General features: G+C 40.8%; 1 protein-coding gene across 9 annotated transcripts in view; it reads left to right on the forward strand.

The window, feature by feature from the left end:
* INTS6L (integrator complex subunit 6 like) overlaps window positions 1–12,503 on the forward strand; it is a 70,295-nt gene that overhangs the window by 19,666 nt on the left and 38,126 nt on the right. For 6 of the 9 annotated variants that reach the window (XM_051827572.3, XM_051827575.3, XM_051827576.3 and 3 more), the window contains 4 exons: window positions 8,938–9,087; window positions 9,900–9,989; window positions 11,466–11,649; window positions 11,917–12,045. In XM_051827572.3, the coding sequence (XP_051683532.2) occupies window positions 8,938–9,087; window positions 9,900–9,989; window positions 11,466–11,649; window positions 11,917–12,045 (553 nt within the window). The remainder of the gene's footprint in view (window positions 1–8,937; window positions 9,088–9,899; window positions 9,990–11,465; window positions 11,650–11,916; window positions 12,046–12,503) is intronic. The other 3 variants (XM_089324164.1, XM_089324165.1, XM_051827577.3) reach the window with 1 other exon arrangement.

Genomic DNA, 12,503 nt, shown 5'->3' on the forward strand with positions numbered 1-12,503 from the left:
ACTGCTAATATTTTGGGAAAGTATTACAGGTGACCTTTAGAGACAGACAGAGCAGGAGTTTTCAGGGAGGGTGCTAATACTAATCCCATATCCTCTTCAAGGATACTTGATCTACTTTTATCTCTTCTACTTGTTTATAATTCTTGACAAGATTTCGATGGTGGAAAGTGTTCCTGTATTTTAAAAAATAAATAAAAATCAATGAATTGGAGAAACAATCTGGCTAAATGGGATAAATCCAGGACAGACAAATATTAGGAGGGTGAAGCTTAGGGGAACCACAAAATAATACCTTCTCATCTGTTTGGAATTAATAGAAATAAGACAGGAGCCAGCCAGAGTTCTAAATAATAGTTTGATTCCTCATGAAAGCTAGATCGAAGGCTATTGCCTAGATGTGTGTTTGTGAAAAGCTTCCAAATAGTTCACATATTGACAGACGTCTCATGCTGGAGGGCAGCAGAGACTCCTCCTTCAGCATCACATGTTATAGAACATACCAGAAAACTAAAGAGAGCTTCAGAATCAGGTCTAAATTGAGCATGCTAGTCTCCTGTTCCCAAACCCACCAGTCAGATTAGAAAAAAGAAATGAGAATGTTGAAAATCTTGCTTTTGGGATTTGCCTTTCTGAGGAGAGGAGTGTAAATTCTGTCCTTGCTATGATGATGAGTGGGGAATACATGGCAAGTGACTAGTTCCATAGAGCTGGGACCAGAACCCAGGTCACTAAGAGGCTGAAGGTCCATGCTTTGTGTTGGTGTGAAAGACATTCTTAGCTGACCATACAAATGGAAACTCTGCCTGATTTATTGCATTTCCTAAGGCAGGAGGTCTTTTCTTTCTGGAAGTTGGGTTGATATAAAGGATTGTGACAGTACAGAATTAAAGGTTATGACAACTGGAAGGGAGCTTAGAGTTGTTTTTACAGGCTTTTCATTTGTTGGATGAGAAAACAGTGCCCCAGAGGGACCAAGTGACTTACGTGGGACCACTTGGCAAGCTGGTTAGTGGCAACAAGAAACAGACCAGACTCTTCTAATTTCCAGTTCACTGTTTTGCACACCCAATGGTTCTGTATTTAGACATAGAAAAAGTGGGCTTATATTAAGTGGAATTGGAGAATTATATTAAACTTAGGAACTTCTAAGTTAATCTAACAAGATGTGTCTATGAGGTGAATACACAGACTATGTGGAAGAGTCCCTAGTCTAGTATCTTAAATTGGTGGGCTCTGAAGTTAGGCTACCTGAGTTCAAATCCTGGTGGTACTATTTATTGTCATTTGACCTGGACAAGCTACTTATACTCACTGAGCCTCAGGGTCCTCATCTATAAATTACAGCACCTGCCTACAAGGTGGTTATGAGCCTCAGATGAGGATATATCTAAGATGCTCTGCTTAGCACAATGGAGTCAGTAGCATATCGGCAATGAAAAATATTAGCTAGCATTCTTCTTCATCATTGTCGTCGTCATCATCATCATCAGCATCATCGTCATCATCATCATTTTACTCCTAGGAGAAAATAAACCCTTAACAGGATTTTTCCCATTCCAAGTTACTCCTTTGTCCTAAACCTCCATTCTTTAGGTCTCCCAGGAAAGCAGCTCATTTAGGCCTGTGCTTTATCTGTTATGAAGTTCTACCCTGTCGCAAAGGTTTCTCAATTAATTCCTTTTCCATACCTTTGATAATTCAGGCCCTGATTCCTTTTTCCTGGATTACCATTCAAGTGTCCTAGCTTCTTTTTATGAGTATAGCTTTTTTTTCCCCAGACTGTCCCATATGCCACTACCAGACTGATTGTCCAGAGACACAGCTTTTATCCTGTGTCCCTTGCCTTAGAATCTATAATGAATTTATCATCTGTCATTTCAAGACTAAGCTGTGCTGTCTAACCTTCAGGTCCCTTAAAATATTGATGTCCAATAGAAATATAATGTCAGCCATATACATAATTTAAAATTTTCTAGTAGTCACATTAGAAAGTAAAAACAAACAGGTGGCCGGCGCCGTGGCTCACTAAGCTAATCCTCTCCGCCTGTGGCACTGGCACCCCGGGTTCTAGTCCCGGTTGGGGCGCCGGTTCTGTCCTGGTTGTTCCTCTTCCAGTCCAGCTCTCTGCTGTGGCTTGGGCCCTGCACCCGCATGGGAGACCAGGAGGAAGCACCAGGCTCCTGGCTTCAGATTGGTGCAGCACGCAGGCCATCGGCCATTTAGGGGGTGAACCAACAGAAGGAAGACCTTTCTCTCTGTCTCTCTCTCTCTCTCTCTCTCTCTCTCTCTCTGTGTGTCTAACTCTGCATGTCAAAAAAGTAAACAAACAAACAAGCAGGTGAAATGAATTTTTAAAGTTGTTTATTTATTTGAAAGGCAGAGTTAGAGAAAGAGAGACTATCTATCTTCCATCCGCTGGTTCACTCCCCAAATGGCCACATGGCCACATCAACCAGGGCTGTGCCAGGCTGAAACCAGGAGCCAGGAGCATCATCTGGGTCTCCCACATGGGTGCAGGGACCCCAGCACTTGGGGCATCTTCTGCTGCTTTCTCAGGCACATTAGCAAGGAGATGGGTTGGAAGTGGAGCAGACCTGTAGCCATATGGGATGCTGGTGCTGCAGGCCATGGCTTAACCCACTACATCATAACTCCAGCCCCTGAAATGAATTTTACTAATATATTTTACTTAACCAAAAATATCCAAAACACTATTATTTTAATGTGTAATCAATATGAAAAGGCATAATGAAATATTTTCATTTTGTTCTATGTCCTCTATATCTGTTGTGTATTTTACACTTAGCTGACATCTCAATTCAGGCTAGCATGTTTCTAGTGCTCAATGGCTGCATGTGACTTAGGGCTACTCTATCAGATACTGCAGTTCTAGGATATGACTTGCCAAAACTATCACTCCTACAAAAAAGTACTTAAATCTCACTTCTCCCTTGTTTGTGAAAAACAAATTAGGGATAGTAATGCTGTGCCTGTTTTAGAGAGTTCTCCTAAGCCTGTGAGAAAACTCTTTGTAAGCTGTAAAGTTCCATAAGAATGTGTGGATGTCATGCTCAGGATGAAAGATTTTACTGACATCAGAGCAGGGTATCTTTGGAGCAAAGTAATTTGAAAGAAAAGACCATAATTAAAAAGGCAAATTAGCTGTACTGAATTCACTTGTGAAAAAATAACTGCAAGCAGTTATCGGAGAGTGTAAATGTGTATTTTCTCCTGCTATCTCTTCATGGTTATCTTTTTGGAAGAAATCTGTCACATGCGTAAGATTCTCTGAACATTGCGGTTAACCTATGGACTTGTTTTTTTCCTTCAGCAGTTTGAGAAATGGAGATAGGCACACTTATTTTTCTCTTCAAATAGGAGGTGGACCAGCTACCAAGAACTTCATTCTTTTTGGTAGTAAAGGTACCCCATAATTTGTAGTACTGAAATGGGAATGGCATTAAATATTTCTCACATTGACCAATTCATTGCAAAGAAACAGCAATGACTTAAAAACAGAAGGTCAGGACTAAGATGTAAACAAAAATTAACTTAGGGAGTCAGAGCTGAGGCATAGTGGGCTAAGCTTCTACCTGTGGCACCAGCATCCCATACGGGCGCCAGTTCCTGTCCTGGCTGCTCCACTTCTGATCCAGCTCTCTGCTATGGCCTGGGAAAGCAGTGGAAGATGGCCCAAGTGCTTGGTCCTGTGCACCTGTATGGGAGACCTGGAAGAAATTCCTAGCTCCTGGCTTCAAATCAACAGCTCCTGCCATTGAGGCCATTTGGGGTGTGAACTAGTGCATGGAAGATCTCTCTCTCTGTGTCTCCCCCTCTCTTTGTCTGTAACTCTACCTCTCAAAACTAAATAAAAATCTTTTAAAAATAAATAAGCTAATTTAAAAATGTTTAAAGCTCATAGAAAATACATATTATGTAAAAGACATAAAAATGATCAAGATGTAAAAACTACTTGTAAAATGCTTTCATTCCAAATTATAATGGAAAATTTAATGTAGTTATTCTGACAGATTGATGAGTATGACTACTAACAAATGGGAAACATTATCTTAAAAATAGTTTGAAGTTTCTTTTTTATTGTTTACTTATATATATTTAATGTTATTTATAATTGTTTATTTAATTTAATGTGTATTTTGAGAGAGAGAAAGAGAGAGATTTCCCATTTTCTGATTCACTCCACATATTCCCAGACCATCCAGGGCTGGACCAAGCCAAAGTTAGGAGTCCAGAACTCCATCTGAGTCTCCCCTATGGATGGCAGGGACCCAAGCACTTGAGCCATTATTGGCTATTTCCCAAGATGGATTGGAAGTGGAAGAGCCAGGACTCAAACTGGCATTTGGATATAGATTGCCAGCGTCTCAAGCAATTTCTTAACCCATTGTGCCACAAGCCCTACCTCAGGACACATTATATTAAATATTGATGAGTTATAAAGTTTTCCCAATCCTTTATGAAATAAAATAATACACTCAGTTTTCTTTCATCATGCCTTGAACTATCATGTGGGCCTTCAAGAATTCAACACTTTAAATGCAGATAGAATCATAAGTTTGCAGAGTGGAGATAAGATTGCTAAATGAAATAACTATAAAAGGCCAGTGCCGCGGCTCACTTGGCTAATCCTCCACCTGTGGTGCCGGTACCCCGGGTTCTAGTCCCGGTTGGGGCGCCGGTTCTGTCCCGGTTGTTCCTCTTCCAGTCCAGCTCTCTGCTGTGGCCCGGGAAGGCAGTAGAGGATGGCCCAAGTGCTTGGGCCCTGCACCCACAATGGGAGACCAGGAGGAAGCACTTGGTTCCTGGCCTCGGATCGGTGCAGCGCGCTGGCTGCAGCGGCCATTTGGGGGTGAACCAACGGAAGGAAGACCTTTCTCTCTGTCTCTCTCTCTCTCTCACTGTCTAACTCTGCCTGTCAAAGAAAAAAAAAAAGAAAAAAGAAATAACTATAAAAAAGATAAACTTTATAAAGTAGCTTCTGAGTAAAAGGACCCAACCATTTACAAGTTTGCCCAAGTCAGAAACCTCCATCCAATGCGTGACCCTTTCTCTGTCACCTGTCTGTCTAATTAGCTATGAAGCCTTTGCGACTCCACCTCTGAAATGCCTCTTTAATCTGCAACCTCCTGTCCATCCTCACTGCTCAGGCTTTCATCACTTTTCTCATAGCTATTAAAACAGTCTTGAAACCAGTTTCCCAGCCTCAAGCCTCAACCTCCCTTCCACCCTACAATTTATTCTCCAACAACCAACAGAATGATCTTACTGAAATACAGATCTGATCATGACTCTCCCTAATTAAAAACCTTGAGCCCTTCTCAAGGCCAACAGACACAAGGCAAACTACTGAACACTTTCCAATCAAAGCCCCAATTATCTTTATCAGCCTTACTTCCTGCCATGTACCCAGAGAAGTGATCATTGGGCTACTCATGGTTCTCCAGTAAGTCCTATCCTTTTATGAACTCTCTTTTCTGTGGACTGTCCCCTCCACCCCTTACATCAGGGAGTCTCATGATCTTCTCTTTATCCTCACAGGGTTCCTCAAATACTCTATGTTCTGTGAGAAGTCTTGCCCTTACCCTCTGGACACTTGTTTTTTCATCCCTTATTCCTTTGTGGCAGGAATCCCTCAAGGGCTAATTCTCTATATCACAAGCATGTAGTATTCTGAGAAGTAGCACATGGTTGATCAGTAAAGATGCGCTGAATAAATGAACTCTACACCTTTCTTTTCTTCCCCAAAGAAGAAATCTAATTCTGAATACAATTTGATTTCTAATAACCTATTGATACTTCTAGGTATTTGACAAGACACTTTTCAAAAATAATCCTTCCTTTTCACTAAAGTTTAGTTTGCCTAGTCCACTAAGATTTTCTTTGCACCATAAGAAATTATTCTCATTCCCTAATTTCCCTAGGTACTGAAAGTCACATATTCGGTTTGCCAAAGGAGCACTGTTAAGTTTTTTGCCTTTAGATCTTTTGACTTATTGGATATGTTAGGATTATTAAGACAAAAAACTTGAGGCAAGTGTTGTGGTGCAGTGGTTAAGACACTGTGAGGGAAACCTGCATCCCATATCAGAGTGTCTGGTTTGAGCTTAAGTTACTCTGCGTCTGATCCAGCTTTTTTGCTGATGTGCCCATGGGAAGCCGCAGGTAATAGCTCAAGTACTTGGGTCCCTATCGTCCATGTGGGAGACCCACATTGAGTTCCTGATTTCCTTCTGGTCCAGCACCAGCTGTTGTGGCCATTTGGGGAGTGAATCAACAAATGGAATGTCTTGGAATGAATACCTCTCCCAGACCCATGTGTGCGTCTCTTTTTCCCTTGCTCTCTTTCTTCCTCTTAAATGAATTAATTTTGAAAACATTAACTCTTTTTCTCTCTGATAACTCTGCCTTTTAAGTAAATAAATAAAGAAAGAAATCTTTAAAAAGACCAATAACGACAAACTAAGCACACTTTTAGTTTTGCAGAATTCCTGACTATTGGACCTGGAATGAATCTTAACCCTGACCACTTTCACTTTCATGCAAGTTGTGAACTGTTTAACCCCAGGGGGTGCCATTCTCATAGATCACCATGTGAATGACACATTGTCTGGGAATGTAATTCACATCATCACTCAGTGCCATGCTTTTTAATCCTTCTCCTTCTCTTTCTCTCTTTTAAAAAGATTTACTTATTTATTTTGAAAGCATTACAGAGATAGAAGGAGAGAGAGAGAGAGAGAGAGAATCTTCCATCACTGTTTCACTCCCCAAATGGCTGCCATGGCCAGGGTTGGGCCAGGCCAGAGCCAAGAGGCCACAGCTTCATTTAGGTCTCCCACATGGGTGACAAGGGCCCAAACACTTGCACTATCTCCTGCTGCTTTTCCCAGGCCATTATCAGGGAGCTGTGATGGAATTGGGGCATCTGGAAGTTGAACCTGTGCCCATGTGGGCAGGTGGTGACTTGATGCACTAAGCCACAACGCTGGCCCATTTCTCTTTTAAATAAATAAATTATTATTTATTATTATTGATTATTAAATTATTTATTCGGAAGTCATAGAAATACAGAGAGACAGGAAGAGAGCTACCAACCACTGGCTAACTGACCAAATGCCTAATGCCTGCAGCAGTTAGGACTGGGCCAGTCCAAAGCCAGGAGCTAGGAACACTCCATTTGGGTCTCCAGTGGTGGGAATCCAAGCACTGAAGCCATCATCTGCTGCCTTCCCAGGTTGTACATTCACAAAAAGCAGGATTGGAAGCAGAGACAGGACTCAAACCCAGGCACTCCAATATGGGATGCGGGTGTCTCAAGCAGTATTTTACCTGCTGTGTGTGATAACCTCCCCCTCCTTTTCAAATAGGAAAACTTATGTCCTAAGAAGCCACTGGGTTTGTTCGAGGTCACACAAAAATTTCATAATAAGGTTCATTAGGCAATAACTTGCCGCCTTTCTAGCTCTTGGTCATTCTACTAATCCAAATTGCTTTGGGAGACTCTGAAACTAGGGAAGAGTGTTTGCTCTAGTTGTATGGATAATAGACAAGTATGCATTCAGCTAAGCTTAAAATTTAAGTGATTTAGTGTTTCTCTGTATTATTTACTGCATTTTTAAAAGGATTTGTTTATTTACCTGAATGAGAGAGAGAGAGAGAGAGAATCTTCTACCCGTTGGTTTATTCCTCTCCAAATGACTAACTGCCAGGGCTGAGCCAGGCTGAAGCCAGGAGCCTCGAACTCCATGTGGGTGTTCCACATGGGTGGCAGGGGCCAAGCACTCGGGCCATCATCCACTGCTTCCCAAGCCATTTTCAAGGAGCTTGATCACAAGTGGAGCAGCCAAGACCCACCCAGCACTCTGATGTGGGATGCCTGCCTTGCAAGCTGCAGCTTAAGTTGTTGTGCCCCACCAGTAGCCCCTATATTATTTACCCTTGGTTCCCTTCTCCAGCTGTATTGCATGGTGGGCATAGCTTTGACATGCACCGTATCACCCTGTTGCCCTCAAGGTTACTGAGGCTCAAGTAGCTATTTGTTCTGCCATGTTGCCAAACTGTGCTGTGTGCTCTCGCCCTTGCTGACCTTCTCTGTGACTTACTGTTAGCTGCCATCTTCTTTTGACTTCTGTTCTTGGTATTTTCTTCTGCTTTGTTTATAGCTATCACTGACTGGTAAGCATAATCCTTTCCTTTCTTCTGTTCTCCAAACCAATCACAATATGTTGACTGATGATCTTGAACCCTTGGTTCTTTACTGCTGTTTACAGCTGCTGCTGGTGGTGCCTATAGGATGCTGCTTGTTTGCCAAATTGTTTCTTTTATTTGTCTCCTTGTTTATATTTGGGCCTTTCTGAGTGCTTGAAGATGCCAGTAGGGTTGTTTCTAAGTAAGTGTGGCCACTAGGCCTATAATTGCCTTTATACTCTAATTTAAAAGTGAAAATATTTCTTGGGAGGAAGAATCTTGGTTAGAAAAACCCTTTTAGGTCAGACAGTCAGTAGCTAACTAATTGTCTCTAAAGGACAATGCATTTGAAAAATACATACTGCTTCCTTTTATCCTTTACTCCATGCTCATCGTTAGCAGCATGCTCAGGATACCAAGGTGTATTTTTGTTGGTAGTCTTGCTTGAGCATGGATAGAAAACTGGGCCTCTTGAACCCTAGCTCTCCAACCATGATGGAGGAATGTATTGCTTGCTTGAGTTCTTTGCTCTTGATTAGTAAAGCTAGCAGATCTTTCTGAAACTGATCGCGTGCTTTAGTTCCACTCACTCAGTCAAGATATAAAATTGAATTAGGATAAGGAGCAAATATATTGTTGGAAGTTTGATGCTTACTGTTAGTAGCTGTTTGCAGTTATATACTGTTCATTGTATAATTAGGAATTTCTTTGTAAATGTTTGGTTTTCAGGCTGGTTGGAAGGAAAATCATGCAACATTCATGAGCGAACTAAAAAATCTTCAGGCTTCTGGACTGACTACTCTTGGTCAGGCTCTAAGATCCTCATTTGATTTGTTAAATCTCAATAGATTAATATCTGGAATAGACAATTATGGACAGGTAAAAAAAATTTGAGTGAGTACAGCTAATTTATTTTGGTGACTTGGGGTAAGAATTTTAAGTTGGTTGTGTTTACCAAGTTTTCTGGTGCTTTTCATGACTTCCAAAAGAGGTACATATACCTTTTAAACACCTATTTTTTAAAAATATCCCTGGTTATTGGTTCTTGGATGTAGCTTGGTTATCTAAATAATTAAGATTGCCTAAAATCAAATCATCAAACAGCTGAGAACTGGATGAATAAATTGTTGAGAAATATTGGAACAAGAAAATTGGAGATAAAGTTCGAGTTTTGCTGATCCCTCCATCATTCTCAATCTGATGAAAAAGCTCTAAAAGAAGATGAAGACAGAATAGCATTTGCTATTGATACCATTGTTCTTTCCTGTTCTAAAAATTCTTCTTACAATGATCAGCATGAGTGTGTACAGGTGCAGAGTATAAGTCATTTGTGTCCCTTGTATGTGCCAAGATTTTTACTCAAGTGAATATATTCATGAATGTGGATAATTCCACTGTTACAATTTCTTCAATATTATTATTTTTGGTTACTTGGAAAGCAGAGGGAGACAGGTATTTAAATATTATAGTGTGAAGAATTCCTGAAGTATAAAAATATTAGTTTACACAAATCTTACCTTTTTAGAGATTGTTATTTTGATTCTCTTAATTTTAGCCCCTAATCTTTTTCTTCTTATTTACCCAGGCAAGTTTTATCAAATATTTGAGAGATAATTGGCAAGGCAAATGTAAAAGTTTACATACATTTTTATTATTTTACATTGATTTAATGCTTTCTAAATGTATTTTAGGGGAGAAATCCATTTTTTTTAGACCCGTCTATTTTAATTACCATCACTGATGGAAAGAAGTTAACAAGCACAGCTGGTGTTCAAGAAGAGGTGAGATTTAATGTTTCATATTTTATTTAAATGGCACAAATCATACAGCCATTTCTGTGATAGGTATGTCTTTTCACTGGAAAATAGGTTGGGGGATGGCATTGTAGCCCAGTGTGTTATGCTACTGCCTGTGACACCAGCATACTTTTTGGGAGTGCAGGTTCCAGTACTTGCTGCTCCACTTCTGATCCAGCTCCCTGTCAACGTACCTAGGAAGGAAGCAGAAGATGGCCCAGGTGCTTGGACCCCTGTCACCCATGTGGGAAAACCAAAAGGAGTTCCTGGCTCCTGGCTTTGGCCTGGCACAGGCATGGCTGTGGCAGCCGTTTGGGGATTGAACCAGCAGATAGAAGATCTTTCTGTTTCTCTCTCTCTTTCTCTGCCTCTTTACCACTCCCTCTCTTGAGAAGCTCGCATCCCATATTGAAGTGTCTTGGTTTAAGTCCCAGGTTTTCCCCTTGGAGGTCACAGTGATGACTCAAAGACTTGGACCCATACCACCCATGGGAGATCCTGGCTCCCAACTTCAGCCAGGCTCAGCCCTAGCCATTGTGGACACTTAGGGAGTGAATCAGCAGATGGGAGTGGTCTCTCTCTCTCTGAGTTTCAAATAGATGAAATAAATAAATAGATAGATAAAACATTTTGAAAAGAATAAGGGGCAGGCATTGTGGCATAGTGGTGCTTGTGTCCCGTATCTGAGTGCCTGGTTTGAGCCCCAGATCCTGCCCTTCTAATCTAGCATTCTACTCATATGCACCCTGGGAGGCAGCAGGTGATAGCTCAAATAGTTGGGTCCCTGTCACCCAAGTGGGAGATCCAGATGGAGCTCTGGGTTCCTGGCTTTGGCTTGTCCCTACCCTTGCTGTTACAGGCATTTGGGGAGTGAAACAGCAGACGGAAGATATCTCTCTGTGTATCTTTCTCTGTCACTCTGCCTTTAAACTAGATTTTTTAAAAGATTTTTATTTATTTGAGAGGGAGAAAGTGCGTGTGCGTGTGTGTGTGAAAGAGAGAGAGAGAGAGAGAGAGAGAGAGAGAGAGAGAGAGAGTCTTCCATCTAATGGTTCATTTCCCAAATGACCACAGTGGCCAGAGCTGGGCCGATCTGAAGCCAGGAGCCAGAAGCTTCCTCCAGGTCTCTCCCATACAGGATCAGGAACCCAAGCACTTGTGTCATCTTCTACTGCTTTTCCAGGCCATAAGCAGGGAGCTGGATTGGAAAAGGAGCAACCAGGACTCCAACCAGTGCCCATATGCAATGCCAGCATCGCAGGCTGAGGCTTAGTCTACTGTGCCACAGTGCCAGCCCCTCAACTAAATATTTTTTAAAAATGACTTTGGTCAAACATCTTGATAATCTTTGTAATATTGCTTAATTTTATTGAGTTACATGAATGAAAATGAACTCTTTAATGCTTCCTTTCTTTTTGTATGTGTTGTTCTGATGAACTTTTTCCAATTTTGCATTATCAGCTGCATCTTCCCTTGAATTCTCCTCTGCCTGGAAGTGAACTAACCAAAGAACCTTTTCGTTGGGATCAAAGGTTATTTGCCCTGGTGTTGCGTTTGCCTGGAGTGGCTTCTACCGAACCAGAGCAACTAGGGAGTGTACCAACTGATGAATCGGCCATCACACAGATGTGTGAAGTCACGGGAGGTATTGACAATGTTTAATATTCCTGTAAGAATTCAGAACAGCAGAGTATAGTTCTCATTAAATGGCATATCCAGTCTTGTTTCCTTTAAAAATCTTTTAACTCTAATGCTTAAACTCATGCCAATGAGGTTATGATGATTTCAAATGATATTTTAGGATTTCTAATGTTTACATTTTATTTTTATAATAATGTGTATAACAACATTTTATTTTTATCAAACTTATGATATTTTTTCTTTTTTGTGCTGTTGTTTTTTCTTGCTGTAGGTCGCTCCTACTGTGTTAGAACACAAAGAATGTTGAACCAGTGTTTAGAATCTTTAGTTCAAAAAGTTCAGAGTGGTGTAGTTATTAATTTTGAAAAAACAGGACCAGATCCACTTCCTCTTGGAGAAGGTATGGTAGATTACTTTTTTAACCCCAAAGTGTTATATAGAAGAGTGATCTGAGATTTAGAACACATTCAACAAATTACAGTAGGCATAGTGTTCACTATCTGAAGGCAGTAAGTAGTTACAAATACACATCCAGACTACTACCATACATTCATTGCCTATGGATATGATCAGGAAGTCAATTTATAATAATTTTAATCTCATGTTGAATGTTCCCAAGAAAATTCCTCGTTCCTGTGTCCCAATTTATAATTCCTTGGTCCCAGTCTGAATGATACTTACTCATTCACCTCTCTATTCATAAAATTTCTGGAGGTTAAGGATGATGAGCCACTGAAGTAGTTTTGATCTTGTGAGTGCCATATATCTTTATGGTCAGTGGTCAGTGTTAGTTACCATCCCTCAGTAAGAGATTGTGAATGTTTACCCAGGAATTGCTAATACTTACGAGATCCTATA

This window comes from Oryctolagus cuniculus, chromosome X (genome assembly GCF_051225735.1).
Source record: "Oryctolagus cuniculus isolate XC-2025 breed Fujian yellow rabbit chromosome X, ASM5122573v1, whole genome shotgun sequence".
Lineage (NCBI taxonomy): Eukaryota > Metazoa > Chordata > Mammalia > Lagomorpha > Leporidae > Oryctolagus > Oryctolagus cuniculus.